General features: G+C 35.9%; 1 protein-coding gene across 2 annotated transcripts in view; it reads left to right on the forward strand.

Annotated features, from left to right (window-relative positions):
* LOC131803102 (speract receptor) overlaps nucleotides 1-16,596 on the forward strand; it is a 49,522-nt gene that overhangs the window by 20,908 nt on the left and 12,018 nt on the right. For both annotated transcript variants that reach the window (XM_059124122.1, XM_059124121.1), the window contains exons 3-6: nucleotides 12,781-13,787; nucleotides 13,840-14,078; nucleotides 14,141-14,263; nucleotides 15,826-16,012. In XM_059124122.1, the coding sequence (XP_058980105.1) occupies nucleotides 13,538-13,787; nucleotides 13,840-14,078; nucleotides 14,141-14,263; nucleotides 15,826-16,012 (799 nt within the window). In that variant the 5' untranslated portion in view covers nucleotides 12,781-13,537. The remainder of the gene's footprint in view (nucleotides 1-12,780; nucleotides 13,788-13,839; nucleotides 14,079-14,140; nucleotides 14,264-15,825; nucleotides 16,013-16,596) is intronic.

Raw genomic sequence — 16,596 nt, forward strand, 5'->3', positions numbered from 1 at the left:
AGTCCTGCAAACTAAAGACACATCTGAGTAAGATTTTTTGAACGAATTGCAGCGTTCGGAAGCTAGAGCGATTTCCATAGACGGACAGAAAGACAGACGGACGGCCATAGTTAAATCGACATAAAATTTTATGTTGATCAAGAATATTTATACTTTGTGAGGTCTAAATGTATGTTTCGAGGTGTTACGATTTGAAGGACAAACTTAATATACCCTCCATACTATGGTGGGGGGTATAAAAATATAAAGGCATGATTGAAAATCATAAACCGTAGTTTTAAATCCTTTATAGGAATTTTCTCAAAAACTTAAATTCTGTAGATTTTTCTTAATTATTAATTAAGTTAATTCGACAAGATAAATTACAAAAATGCAGAGCTCTAAAATCTTTTTTGAACTAAAGTTACTTCCTAATTCTGTCATTCCTTATTCTTTCAACTTTACCTGAGATGTGTCACATAAATTTTTATAAATTTTTAAAATTAGGGTATTACAAATTACAAGCATTTAATATTCCTTAACATTATGTGATGTAAGGCTAGAGAAAGGACAACAAAATGGCAACATATGCAGGTTTCTCACACACACACTAATACATAATTTATGCTTCTAGTTCAAAGGAAGCAGCATGCTTCCAGCTAATATTTTTCATTAAATTTACAGTAGACGGAAGGAGTTTCTTAAAAAAAGAATATAAATGATTTTTCTTTACAATTTAGAAATGAAGTATTTAAATTTCAATGTCTTCATTAAACATTATATTTAAAAGCTTGCTTTAAATATTCATTGTTTTTTTCTCCCGCTCTGTCAATGCATTTGCTTTATCGAATATGGCTCTGTTACATTGATTTTCTGTTATTCAAGCCCCTTGATAAAGCTAGAGCTACACAAGGCGTGTTGGGGAAACAACAGCAAAAACAGAAAAAGAAACACAAACAACGGAATTCCATTTGAATGGTATTTTGTTATTGTTTTTCTTTTCTATTGTGTGGCTCTCTCTTAAATGGATGTAAATCTGCAGATAATAGCTGTGTGCGTCGGTGTGTGTGCGTGTGAGAGTATCACAGAGGACATCTCGTGGAACGTGGTCGTTTTTTAAAGCATTTTTTCGCTCTGGCATGCAATTTCCAGCAATTGCTGGCAATCTATTTTGGCATCGCAAAAAAAAAAGCGAACGCACGCACACAAAATGAAAAGCTAAAAACCCCAAAACGCTTAATAAATTCCCCTTTTGCCTGACAAAAAAGTAAGCTTAACCAGAAGCGAGCAAGTTATGCAGTCATAAAAAGCAAACATGACTTAATGGCTTTTGCCACAAAAGAGGGGGCACGCATGTGAGGGCACTGTTCGCAACTTCTGTTCTATTCTATCAAAAATCGACGACTGCTGATGCAGAGATTTTCCGCTGGCATCATAAAAAAATAATAAAATAATAAAGAATGTCGTAGAACTCATAAATATGCATGAAAACAATTGAAATCTGTATTGAAATGCCATTTGGGGAGGACATTTGAGTGACGGTAACTGCCATGTTTTTTATTGCTGTTTTGGTTGGGGGGAAGGAATTGGTTCGGATGGGGTGTGAATGGGAATAGTTTGTTGTTTTAATTTGTCAATGAGCAAATATTTTTGATTTTTTAAGAATTATGTGTCATATTTTATTTAAGGCTAGAATACACCTCATATTAGAGTCGTATGTAATGTGAAGTTTCATAATTTTAATTTAACAGTTTTATGGCATACTTTTAGGAGGTACTATGTAAATTAATATATTTAAGATAGAAATATGACATATTGTGAAAATTAATATATTTAATACAGAAATATGAATAAATACAGGGTGAGATAAAAAACTGCAACAAAGTCAAACACTATAATTTTTATATTGCTGTTTTTTTTAAATTTTATTGAATGAAAGCAAAAAATGTCCGAAATAGCATCAAATTTTAGAATAATTTTAGATTTGTTCGAATTGGTCACCTTTGGCACGAATTATGGCCTCCAAGCGGCCAATGAAACCGTCACACACTGCCCGAATGTTGCTTTGCGGTATTTTCGCCCATTCCTGGCGAATCGCTTGCTTGAGGTGATCGACACTTTGGTATGATTTAGTGCCAACATGGCTTTCCGAAGCACTCCAGACACAATAGTCCAATGGATTGGGATCCGGAGATTTTGGTGGCCATTGTGCGCTGGAAATGAAGCGAGGAATCTCATTTTGTAAACCATTCTTGGGTGGCGTGTGCTGAGTTTGGAATGTCCAACGTTTGCGACCAAAATGTTTGCGTGCTCAAGGCTTCAATACACCCTCCAGAATATTTTCGCGATAATATTCGGCATATACTCTGATGCCACGGTCGATTAATACGAGCGGAGAGCGGCCATCGGCTGTTATGGCGGCCAACATCATGTGGTGCGCCATGACCGACGCTTGAGTTCTGGTCCGAAGATGCACATATTCAGCTGACCTCTTTGGCAAGTAAATACGATCATTTTGTTCGTTTACAAACTGCTGGACAGCGAATGTTTTCTCATCGGAGACCACTAAACCAAATTCGACAGTTCATCACTTTCGGCCAAGCGAAGCAACTCTTTAGCTCCGTTGAGTCTATTTTCTTTCTGTTGCGGTGTAAGTTCTTGATCTTTTTGAAAATACAATGGCTTTACCCCAAGCTCATTTTTCAATATTTGCCGAAGGGAATATTGCGATATATTCAGCTCACGAGCCATTTTTCTGTCACTGCGACGCGGGCTCCCACCAAGTCGTTTCTTTACTTTTTGAACCATTTCTGCTGATATTGCTGATTTCTTCTGCTGATCCCACTCTAATTTTCAAACTGGAGTGACTCGGGATCGCTGCCATACGAAACAAGAGGGTGAAGAGCACACTCCATAAAAATTCCAACTCCTTGAGAAATCCTGCTCACGAGCAAGTTTCGCTCCCGAGTGAAAAAGAGCGTATATGTGCTATGCATTGCGCTGTATATTGCAGGATATAGTTGATAAAAGCGTTGTCCGTTTACGTGTCAGCATCTACAGCTTTTATCATTTTTGTAACTCTTTAATGGAAAATTGTTCCCTTACTCAAAAAAGTATTGAAAATGCAGACACATGTAAGAGAACGCCGTCAAATTACGTTCATTGAAGGCACGTGCCTGCATTCGCCTGGCCCTGACTTAAGAACATATGAATTTTCTAAAGAAAAAAATTCTTAACATCCGTCATTTTAAACATTCTCCATTACATCCTTAACACAAAGTACCCTCTAACAACATTTGTTATGTTTACCAAATAATCCCTTCATTATGTTCATAAATAAATAAATGTTCTGCCATCTCTAAGCACTTAATAATGAAAAGATATCGGCGACAAGATTAAGGCTTATCACAAATGACAGTTAAGTGGTTAACCACTTCTTTGGCATTTTTACGCTTCGCATGATGAGGGTTAAGAAATTTAGTAGGGACCTAACACAAAAAGAGTATTGAAATTTTAGGCGACATATTTTGATTTATTTATGCAAAGCCCTGCTCCCCTTGGTGCTCTGGGAGAAAAACATGAAGACTTTTTTTCTTGTTTAAGCCGGAAGAGAATACATAAGTTCGTTAGCATACTTCAAGGATTTGTGTTCAAACTTTTTTTTTTTGGTAATAATAGAAAGAAAATTTATGGCCTTGCTAATTTAATCCAAAACTTTTCGAAACATTGTTATTTGTCAATTTGTGTGTTTTCTTTTACAATCTAAATTGAGTAATTTATTCGATATTGTTACAATTTAAAGTCACATGTGTTAATAATTTATTGCCCTCGTAATGTGGGGGATAGGGAGGGGTTCATCATTATTCACACATTCGTTTTGATATCACGTTTAGAAATACCCACACAGCATTCAATTCGTCCTGCTTTGCAATTCTAGAATTCTTTTTATTCTGTTTTTTTTTGCTTTTAGTATTTCAATTGATTATTTTCAATGGCAAAATGGAAAGGGAGGAAATTGGAGAGAGGTGGGTGTGTGGGTAGTATTCAGTGGTAAACAGTTTTCATAGAACAATCCATTCCATGGCAAAGGAAATAACCTTTTACACGCACTCACAAACACACACACACATATATATACTTACTCATCCACACACATCCTTAAATACCCAATAGGGACAAATAAATGGGAACGTGTGCTTTGGTTAGTTTCCAGCATTTAAGTTAAGCTGATGCTTTAAAGTGCAGCTAATTTTTGTCTTTAAATTTAAACTAAAGTGTATATTTCTTTATGACGATAAGTGAAACCTCCATTCCGAATACTTTTTTAATTTCTGATTTTGAGCTTTTCTGATTTCAATTCAAATTTAAAAAAAAAAACAAATTTGGATATGTTTTTTTTTTTCTTCAAATACAATGGCTATTGATAAATTGAAGGCTTTTCCATTTTCAATTTGCTTTCACTTTAATTGCACACATCCGCTACAATGTAAACTATTTACTTATCCATCAATTAGGAATTGATTCTGCTAATGAATTTAACGAATTCAATTTGCCCACTTTGTTTACCATTCGCAACTATTTTACAAATAAATGTAAACACAAATTCACAGGAAATGTAAATTTACCTTTTCAATTCACAGAGATTTTCAAAATTAATTTCCATTATTCATACGTCACCTTGCAATTACTACCTGCAGCATGGCCTGGAATACGCCCCCACTCAGATATCGGCAACATTGTTGCCACGACAATTGCCCTTGGGAATATTTTACTACAAACTATAATGAAATGCGTATCTAGAGAACATTTAATAACTAACAAAGCGATGCTTCTCTTTAGATTGTCAAACTTTTGACTTTGATTGCTTGCCATTGATCGACGACCACTGCAATGGACAGTGTGTCATAAGAAGTATGAAAAGAAAATATAATAAATCTCTGTATACCACAGATAAACCCTACGCACACACACACACACACACTTTACTCACAATATTTGTTCATTTGATGTCTTTACTACAAGAGTGCAAAATTATTTTCCAATATTTCATGCCATTTCTTCATAATAATGCTCTGCATCATTCTCCTTTGCTCTCATTCTCCCAGAAGGGGAACATAAATCACCGACAAAGTCATGCTGAAGTTATTAGAAAAAAACTGTTCTCGTGCTCATTCTCTTGTTTGTGTTCTCTTGCTCACAAAATCAATATTGACACCTTGCCGTTAATAATGCAGTAGTGCCTTTCAATATGAATATGAGACAAACACACAGAGCCACACACAGACATGGTTGGGAATATGAAAGCAAACATCCATCAATAGACGAGGCAGAACAACAACAAACACCGATTGCCACAATCCAGTAGCAATAATAAAAGCATAAATAAATATTGCAATAAAAACAACAACAACAACATCAAATAAATAGGATATTACTTTATTGAAGAGCTTTTTTCTAAAGTGGTTACCCATAAAGTTCAATAACAAAATGTCACACAAATTGAACGGCGATAAAAAGGCGAACACAAAATTGCAATCAACTGCAAGACATGGCTCTAGCCAGCCAGACTCTTTTCATCCAGCCATCCATCACCGTTGCCAAAGCATGTTGTACCCCGAATTCCATCAACGAAGCGGGGTTTGGGGAAAGGACCACTGCTGCCCTGCAATATTGTGAATTTATGTCGGCATGGAAATCAAGTCATATCCTTGCCTTTCTTTCATTTTTTTTGAAAGAAAAAGAATTTTCTTTGGCACCAGCCATGTCAGCTCTAATCAATCCCCTAAACAAATTGTGATTTTTTCTGCTTCAATTTGTTTCAAAGTTATGGTGCAGTAAATGTTGTGGAATGTTAAAGAAATGTCAAACATATTTTATGTAAAGTTGTTAAAATTTACGATACTTTGGACAATGCTGTGAACATGGCCAAATGATGGTATTAGGAATAATTTTACGAGGGGATATAAAAGTACAAATTGTGAAAAAATGTTTAAAAAAATGGGAGGGTATTACGAAACTAATGGGAAATGTGAGCAAGTAATACCGGGTTTGAGTTTAAAGGGGGCGTAAGTTTTAAAACCTTTACCAAAAACAAAAAAAGATAGATTATCTTCATTTCTCCAAGGTTTATGTCCTCACAGTGAGGTTTATCCATGCATATTTAAACTGTCTCATTTATACGGTGAAAAGATGTCTTTACGAAATTTCGGCATTAGTCCCGTGCGGGTTTTTGTAGTCGGACGTTCCCACTCTGCTGTACCTTTCTCGTTACATGTTATGATAAAAGTATGGTATGTTTATGGCCATATGGCTAGAGGTTTTAGACCCTACGTCTCTTTGGATTAAATCCGTTTCAGCACATTTGGAGTTGATCTAGCGATGTCCATCCGTCCGTCTGTCTGGATGGCTTGTGCGTACGATAACCCTCGAAGGGAGTATCCGATTTGGTCCAAACTTGATACATCGTAATATTATTATCAAACTAAGATTGAGTTCGGAGATAGGCAATATTGGTCCAATCCTTTTGGTACCTCCCCCACAAAATGTCAACATTTTCAAAGAAAATAATTTACTGCACAGAAAAAGAAAGGATAATCGGATAAGTATCCGATTGTCTTCAATTTACACACATCACCATATTTTTGTAAACCCAAGGCCTGGTGAGAAGATATATCGGTTGACTCCTTCTCCCAATTCTTCCCCCACAAAGGGTCAAAAATTTGAATAACTGTGAAGCTCATAAAGTACGAAATTAACATCCGAATCCATTCAGACTTGGTACATCCCAATTTTTATATTATCACAAGATATGTTATAAAAGTGGTAGAGATCGGACCATTCCTTCTGGTACCTCCCCCACAAAGGGTCAAAGTTTTGAATAGCCAAAACGAGTATAATATCCGAAATTTGTATCCGGTTTTATTCATATATCACACATCACAATATTTTTATTAAGCCTAGGTCTGGTGTAATGATGAAATATATCGGTACACCCCTTCTGGTACCTCCCCCACAAAGGGATACAATTTTGAATATTCATGAAGCTCGTAAAACTCGAAATTAACATCAAATTCCATTCAGACAAGGTACAACTCAATATTTCTATTAAGACAAGATCTATTATAAAGATGGTAGAGATTGGGCCATTCCTTCTGGTACCTCCACACAAAGGGTCAACGTTTTGAATACTCAAAACGATTATAATATCCGAAATAAGCATCCGGTTCTCTTTTACACATTTTTCACATATCTGATTATTTCTTTTAACACAAGATTTGCTTTAGAAATGGAATATATCGGTTCACTCCTTCTGGTACCTCCCCCACAAAGGGTTAACATTTTGAACATCCATGAAGCTGATAAAACTCGAAATTAACATCTAATTCCACTCAGACTTGGTACATCTCAATATTTCCATCAACACAAGATTTGTTACAAAGATGGCAGAGATCGGACCATTTCTTTTGTCACCTCCCCCACAAAGGGTTCAAAATTTTTGAAAAACAAAACGGTCAAAGATAGCGTAATAAGCATCCAACCCTCTTTAAATTCCACACATCCAAATATTTTTGCTAATACAAGATCTGTTGTGAAGATGATATATATCTGCCAACTAAATATCTAAATATTTCTCTCAACCAAAACCCTGAGATAAATATGGAATTTAAGATTTCGCATAAAATTGGATGTAAGTGTTTGATTTTCTTGTAATTTTACCTATATTAATATTTTTTTTAGAAGAAGTATGAAAGAAAATGCCTCCACAACGAATTGGTTAACCTTTAGTTTTATACAATCAGAAATTTTGTGATCAAAGAATGAAAATGCTTCTTAAACACCATAAATCGCCATATAATTCCTCCAACACCAATTTCCCAAATCCACACTGCAATTAAAATTGTATCAATTCAATTTAATCCTGTGGCACATGTAATTAATATCCCACACTCCGTATAAGCATATCGCAGACATGTTAAGCCACGGCAAGCATATGCATGGCAAAACGGGCACCAAGTATTTATGTGTGTATGTGTGTCAAATTGAAATTCCTGACATAAATGCTTTAAATTGGCCATAAATCTTTCTTGCTTTCATTACGTTGTTAAAATATTTAATTTTCACCCCCCAGCCAACAACAGCGAAGAAGCAAAAAAAAAAAAATAAAACAACAACAACAAAATCAGCAATTGTGACAACATAATAACCCCAGCAATATGAAACCATAAATGAAGCGGGCCAATAAAATTGACACCTGTTCCGTGTGTTGTTGTTCGCGTTTTTTTTTTTTTTTTGGCAAACTGTGCTCAATGTTATGTGTGTGTTGACAATTGTTGTAACCGTGAAACACAACAAAAACAAAACAGCAACCCGTTGTTTTGACTTCCAACTTTGCAAATGACTGGGTGGCGTATGACGTATGGCATACGACGTGTTACACCTTCAATATTATGAAACAAAAGGGAATAAGAAGAGAAAGAGACTCCTTTTATGACAGCAAGCAATTTGAACAGCAAAGAACGTAGGTGTGTGTGTCTGACAATGAGTGGGAGATAAATAATGATGTGAGTAGGAGCATATCTGTCTATCTTCCATTGTTTTTGTTTCAAGAACTCTACTCTCATGGCATGGAGTCGTATTTTCTTCTGGCCCTTTAACTCAGAAAAAACATTAATTCGTTGCATACATTATAGCTTGGTGTGTGTCTTATTATCTGTAGGTATGGTGGTTGTAGTTGTGTGTGTGATATTATTTAAATTCTAATCTCAGCTTGTTCAGGATTCTTGTACTTCTTTTGGTTTGGTAGTTGGCATCCAAAATGCTGTAGTTATTATTATTGTTGGATTCTGCACAATCAGAAACAGAAGCATAATGCATGTATGCTCATGTAGATATGTGGCATGTTTTGTATTGTTGTTGTTGTTTTTGCTACTGTAGCAAAGATAAGTCACAGACTCTTGTTATAGACCAACTGCAACAAAACGAAAATGGTATTGTGTGTGAGATTGTGTGTGGCGGTAGGTTTTTCCTCCCTTCTGTTTATTGTTCAGATGAGGCAGTGAATTTTCCAGTCATAATAAATAGTTTGCTGTCTGTTACAGTTATAATATAATGTGTTTCTTTTTTTGTTGCGGGAATGAACTTTAGGTTCATAAAATGCTGGGCAGTAGTTAACCTATATAGGTTTATTGGTGGCAAGTTGAAGTGGCCTAAGTACAGTTTTTTGTAAAGAGAAGAAATTGATAGATTTGTGGTAAATCCCCATATACTTTTTTATCTTCAAGTTTTGTGAACAAATCTTCAAACTTCTAGATTATTCAGGAATATTCTCTTTAGAATTTCCAAAATGTTGGACGTCTGTAAAGAAGGTATCAGGAGGAGTAACCATTTTTACCCTTCATCTATAGCATTTTCAGATTAAATGAAACCTTTTGCAATTCAAATGAAACTTTTTGCAGCGGAAATGAAACCTTTTGCAGTGGAATTGAAACCTTTTGCAGTGGAAATGAAACCGTTTGCAGCGGAAATGAAACCTTTTGCAACCGAAATGAAACCATTTGCAACCGAAATGAAACTTTTTGCAAATCAAATGAAACTTTTAAATTATTAGAAAGAAAAATAACAAAATATTTTTATTTTTAGTAGTTTTTAAATGAAATCAATTAATAATTAATAATAATATAACTAATATATTGACAAAGAGGATTTTTTATTGATTATATATATCTACATTTATTTATATTATTTCTTAAATTTTCAATTATTGTAGTAACAAATGGTTCTTTATTGATTTGATATAAAATGCTTCCATATTATTAAATTCCAAATGCTTAACGCTAAAAAGAGAAATTTAAACAAATTTTGCCCTTTATAGGTATGGCCAGGACTGAAATGTGAAATTAAGCTTTACCACAATTTTTTATAGTTATAGTATACTATTAATCTTACCTAATAAAGGATTCCCGCTTCGCAGCTTTATTGATAGAGCAGTCGTGATTTCAAAAGACAGATAAGTGGAAATCATTAAATCAACTATGATCATGATTGTATATAATTTATGGGGTCTACGACGAATATTTATAGGTGTTACAAACCGAATGACAAATTTAATATATCCTCCTTTCCATGGAGGAGATTATAAAAATATACCTAATTCGGGTCCTTTGAAAAAAATACCTTGAAAAACTTTTTTCAATCTTTCTGCATCTACACTTGTGTATTATGAAAGCTTTAAGAAAAAATTTTATAAAAACATAAATATTAATAATCAATAAAAATTCCTCTTTAACTATATATTAGTTATAATTAGTTAATTTAATTTTAAACGTACTAAAAATAAAAATGTTTTGTTATTTTTCCTTCTAAAAATCTAAAAGTTTCATTTGATTTGCAAAAAGTTTCATTTCGGTTGTAAAAGGTTTCATTTCGGTTGCAAAAGGTTTCATTCCCGCTGCAAACGGTTTCATTTCCACTGCAAAAGGCTTCATTCCCGCTGCAAAAAGTTTCATTTGAATTGCAAAAGGTTTCATTTAATCTGAAAATGCTATACATGATTTTCAAAATGTGCCGAGATTAGACTAGATCGAGTACTCGGTTTTCTTTTGCTTGAGATTTTTTTTGGAAAAGTTTGAGCGTTTATAGGTTGGGTTAAAAAATTAGTTAGTAAATTGTGTTATGAGTGTTATGAGTTACTACATCAATTCCAAATGTTCTGAAACGGATTTCGTCCAAAGAGACATAGGGTCGAAAATCATTACTTCAACCATATGTCTAGAGAGGGTATGTATTATTTGACACGGCCAAAACGTACCTCATCGAAATAACGGTTTTAGACCCTAGGTCTTTTTGTACCAAATTCATTTTAGGACATTTGGAGTCGATCTAGCGATGCCCATCCGTCCGTCCGTCTGTCTGTCCGCCTGGTTGGCCGGATAACTCTCGTAAGGAGTATCCTATTTGGTCCAAACTTGGTACATCTTTACATTATTATCAAACTTAGATCGGGTTCGGAGATGGATAATATTAGACCACTCCTTCTGGTAACTCCCCTACAAAAAGTCGACATTTTCAAAAAAATATTTTACTGCACAGAAAGGGAAAGAATAATCCGATTTTGTTCTTACTTTAATATTTTTTATCAGTGCGCCAGGTGCGAAAATTGACAATATTGGTCCACTCCAATACCAATACCAATCCAAGTACCTCCCCCACAAAGGGTCAAAATTTTGAAAAACTATAACTCTAATAAAATGTTATGTAAGATTCCGACTGTCATCAAATTACACACATCAAAATATTTTTCTTAACACAAGGTCTGGCGTGAAGATGGAATATATTGGTCTACTTCTTCTGGTACCACCCCCACAAAGGGTCAAAATTTTGAATATCCATGAAACTCAAAAAACGTGAAATTAACATCCGATTCCATTCAGACTTGGTACATCTAAATATTTCCATCAACACAAGATCTGTTATAAAGATGGTGGAGATCGGACCATTTCTTCTGGTATCACCCCCACAAAGGGTTCAACATTTTCAATAACCAAAACGATTATAAAATCCGATAGGATCATACGGTTCTCTTCATATTTCACACATCACATTATTTCTACTAACACATGATCTACTGTGAAGATGGAATATATCGTTCCACTGCTTCTGGTACCTCCCCCACAGAGGGTAAAAATTTTGAACATCCATGAAACTCATAAAACGCGAAAATAACATCCGATTCCATTCAGACTTGGTACATCTAAATATTTCCATCAACACAGATCTGTAATAATGATGGTGGAGATCGGACCATTTCTTCTGGTACCTACCCCCACAAAGGGTCAAATTTTTGAATAACCAAATCGATCATAAAATCAAAAATAGGCATCCGGTTCTCTTCAAATTACACACATCACAATATTTTTATTAACCCTAGGTCTGATGTGAAGATGGGTTATATCGGTCTACTCCTTCCGGTACCTCCCCTACAAAGGGTCAACATTTTGATTATCCATGAAACGCATAAAACGCGGAATTAACATCCGATTTCTTTCAGACATCTGAATATTTTCATCAACAAAAGATCTGTAATAAAGATGGTGGAGACCGAACCATTTCTTCTGGTACCTCCTCCACATAGGGTTCAAAATGCTCAAAATAATCGAACATTTGCTGAGGGTAAACATCTGTCGCCAAAACCGACTGCTACTTTTTAACTTGTTAATATTTAAAAAAGTCCTAAGCTCCCCATTTTGGGTAGAAAACGGCACTATGGACTTGTGAATTATTTAAATATTTTTCTAGGGAAGCGTTTCTAATTAGACCAATAAAAAAAAATTAGACCAAAAACATAAACATAGCTCCATATCCCAAACCCTATATTTGAATGTCATTAAGCAAGTTGTCACCCACATCCATTTTGAAGTTCACTCTGCAATTGTTGCTAGTGTTGATGACGATGATGATGACGATGTCTATCATTCCGTCTGTTTCCGACTTTGTTGATGACTTCTGCTTTTAGCATAAGTACCACTTCGCACAAACATAACCTTAAATACTTCTACAAATATGGATATGTGTCGAGTAGATCTGCCAAAGGATGTTGAGATTTTTCTTGCACTAACAAGCTATCCGACCGACTTCCACACTGATAGACAAGATGACAACATTTTAAATATTTTCTTTCCGCCTGTGAATGTGGCAATTTAATGCAGTAAATCTTCTACAACTAACAAGCATAAACAAGTACATTTACATCCATACACATGAGCGATTTTATAAGCTTCTATTTTCTTTTCTATTCTTTTGCAGAAAATAAATCTAAGAACTGTTTTGGGAGGCAAACTGTCTGCAACAGCAACCATTTGAAACGTAGACCAAACAAACCTTTGGGAAACCACAAATCTTATCAGGCAATTTCAAAAAGTACTTAAGTGCGGACAAGCGAGAGAGAGAGAGAAAGAAAACCATTCCCACACAAACATACACACATATGTACACGCAACATGAAATGTTATTTTAAAACTAATGAAGCATAAACCATTCAAAGATTAGGATAAACATTCGGAGATTTATTGGTGGACCGCAAGAAAAAATATTAGTGGCCGATTAAAACGCACACACCCACTCCCCCTCCTTTCATTCCGCAAAAGCCAAAAGAGCAACAATTCGTTACAACAAACATCAACACAAACTATGAAGCGGAAAAAAGACTCGCAGGGGAAGCGTTTGGAAATCAACATTTTGTGTAAAAAGCGAATTCGTTACATGCTTTGGCTGGATGGCCAATGAGTGCGGCGAAGGTGTAACTCGAGAGCAATAAAGAAAGGAATCCTAGAACCACTACTAACTTGGCTGCAACTATATATCACGTCCCCCTCTTTGGCTGGGAATTAATTGGAAACCTTTAATGCACAGCAGCTGTGCAAATTATTTCCTAATTTCTTGGATGCGAAACTAAGACGCTATCCAACCCGCCTCGTCTGCTACTGAACACAAAACTATTAACGCGCATTTCCCCCCACCTCCTCGGGCAAACATCAATCTTGTTCCAGTCGTGCAGCACGTAATGAAGACACTCTTACGCTCATTAGCGTTGTTATATTCATCGTCGTCCTCGTCGTTGTTGTCGCCGTCTTCCACGTCCACGCCAGCTTCGTCATCGCCATTCGCAGTTAATAAATTCTTGATTCTTGTTGCATTTTTAATTTTCTACTCCACATCCGGTGGCCAACGTTTGGTGCGGGCAGAAACTTTTACTTTGGGCTATTTAACGGGTTCCCAGAGAACGCCGGGAAATTTGGATTACCAAAGACCAGGTAGGCAACCACAAAAGACCACAAGAAGATTATTTCATTTCTCCTTCGCCAGGCATTACCATCTCCGGAGCCATTAGCCTGGCGGTCAAAGAAGTCAATGAGGGCGAATTGAAATCGTTGGGCCATGAATTGGATTTCTTAGTAGCCGAAACGTATGGCGATGAGGTCAACAGTATACGCCAAACAGCAGCCTTGTGGACCAAACAAATAGTCGGCTACATTGGACCCCAGGAGACTTGTGTCCATGAGGGCCGCATGGCCGCTGCCTTCAATTTACCCATGATATCTTATGTGAGATTTTGAAGGGCATTGTATTTTGAAAATCTTTTCAATATCTTCTCATTCCATTTCAGTATTGCACACACCGTGACACCTCCAATAAACATGATTTTCCCACATTTGCCCGTACCCGTCCACCGGACACACAAATCTCCAAGTCGGTTGTGTCACTTTTGATGGCTTTTAACTGGACCCAGGTAAGGTTGGAGAGATTAAAAATTATGTCTTAGCATAAGAAAATAGTAGATGACATAAATCCTTGGAGTAGAGGATGGATGGCTGTTGAAGGAAAACCAAACGTAAAATACACTGAGAAAAAATATTTCCAAAACAAAACCTAAGATCTAAGCTATGGAACAAACAAACTGCAAATCGTAATTTTTGTATCAGTGCTATGTCAGGTGGGAAAATGGTCCACTATATTTAGTACCTGCCCCACAAAGGGTCTAAATTCGGAATAATTATAACTCTTATAAAATGTGATGTAAAAGTCCGATTTTCTTCAAATTACACACACATCACAATATTTTTATTAACTCAAGGTCTGGACCACTCCTACTGGTACCTCTCCCACAAAGGGTCAAAATATTGAATATCTATGAAGGTCATAAAACGCGAAATTCACAGCCGATTCCATTCAGACTTGGATAAATATGAGAAGGACCGGACCATTTGTTCTGGTACCTCCCCCACAAAGCGTCAAAGTTTTAAATAACCAAAACTTTCATAAAATCCGAAATAAGCATAAGTTTTTCTTCATATTTTACACATCCCATTATTTGTACTAACACAAGATCTGCTGTGAAGATGGGATATATCGGACCACTCTATCTGGTACTCCCCCACAAAGTGTCAAATTTTGAATATCAATGACGCTCATAAAACGCTAGATTAACGTCCGATTCCATTCAGACTTGGTACATCTCAATATTCTCATCAACACATGGTCTGCTATAAAGAATGTAAAGATCGGACCTTTTCTTCTGGTACCTCCTCCACATAGGGTTCAAGATTTCAAAAGTTTGTGAAGTTGATTTATATCTGCGAACCCTTTTTGGTACCTCAGCCACAAAGGCTCCCAATTTTCAATACCTTCATCTGTCATAACTTGTAAAATAAATCAGCGTTTCTTTACAACTTCTAGAAATGTGACATATATAGCCAAAACCTGGCACGTCGTAATATTTATATCATATTTAATTATGTATATCCAATACGAAATGGACAATATTGGTCCATTCCTACGGCACCCACTCCGTAGAGGGTCATCAATTTGAATAATCGTAACAGAAGTCAAAATATATTTAAATAATTGAACATTGGCTGAGGGTATGGATCTGTTGGCAAAACGGACGAATGTTATCAGGAGAACTATTTTAAAAAAGGGAACGGAGGTTCTCCGATTTTTTCTCTGTCTCTTCTCCCATGTTTAGCCTCTGCATCGATTCTGAATTTCTTTCAGTGCATCCTCTCCTGGCACCAGCATTTCTTCACACATTTCAAAAAAATAACCTTGATTCACATATAAACTTAAATTGTGGAACGCTATTCCCGCTCTCTCCCTCTCTCCCCACACACACACACACACTCCCTCTTCGTCACAATTTATCACTTCATTCAGTTTAATATTATTTTTTTTATCTTTTCAACTTGTTTTTCTTTTTCTCTTTTTCTTTTTACATGCCATCTGTTTGCTTTTAACGGCTTTGTCGCATCTTCCACTTGGACACTGAATGGTCGTCTCGAACGCCGTGTGTAGGTAACATTTTTGTATCTTGACCATCCGGATAGTTTGTATCAACCTGTGGCCGATACCATCTTGAGTATTTTAAAGAGTGCTGCCATTACTGTACGTGACGTCAGGACATGGAAGACCATCTATCATCATGGTTTTATGGCAAATCCGTTTGTGGACTTGGTCGAGCAGACTTATACAAATACGCGCAGTAAGTATGTACTAAAGTAACTTTAAATGGAATTAACAATTAGACCGTTTTCTTTGCCTCCCCCTCCCCTCTTAAAGTAAAGAAGATTGGAAGGATTAAAAGGGAATAAAAGGAATTTTGTTTTAAAGGATATTTTAATTAGAATACTTTTCGTCTTTCTTATCAAAGCTCCACAATATGGAACAATTAAAAAAGTTCAGCACTCATCGCATAGATATTGAGGACGTCGTATTTAGTGAGGATGTCATAAATCTCAAGGGGGTTAGAGGTTGGTGTGAGTGTCTCATAGAAGTAACAAAAACCTACCCTTAAGTCATTGACTAAAAGGTGTTTGTTCGGCACCCAAAGGAATTGGGGTGTATTTCCTTGATGCATTGCATAGCTTTGGGAATTGTTGTCCTAATTCCGTGTTTTACTTTTTGTGTGTACGTTTTTCTGGTTTGAGATATTACAAAGAAGAAGTAAAGCGAATACGTATATCATCGTAAAAAAGCAAACATTTTTTTAATTCTTGGTACGCAAATATTTTCTTTAGGAAAGAAACATTTGTTATACCCTCCACCATACTATGGAGGGTAAATTAA

The sequence above is a fragment of the Musca domestica genome, unplaced genomic scaffold, assembly GCF_030504385.1.
Source record: "Musca domestica strain aabys unplaced genomic scaffold, Musca_domestica.polishedcontigs.V.1.1 27, whole genome shotgun sequence".
Lineage (NCBI taxonomy): Eukaryota > Metazoa > Arthropoda > Insecta > Diptera > Muscidae > Musca > Musca domestica.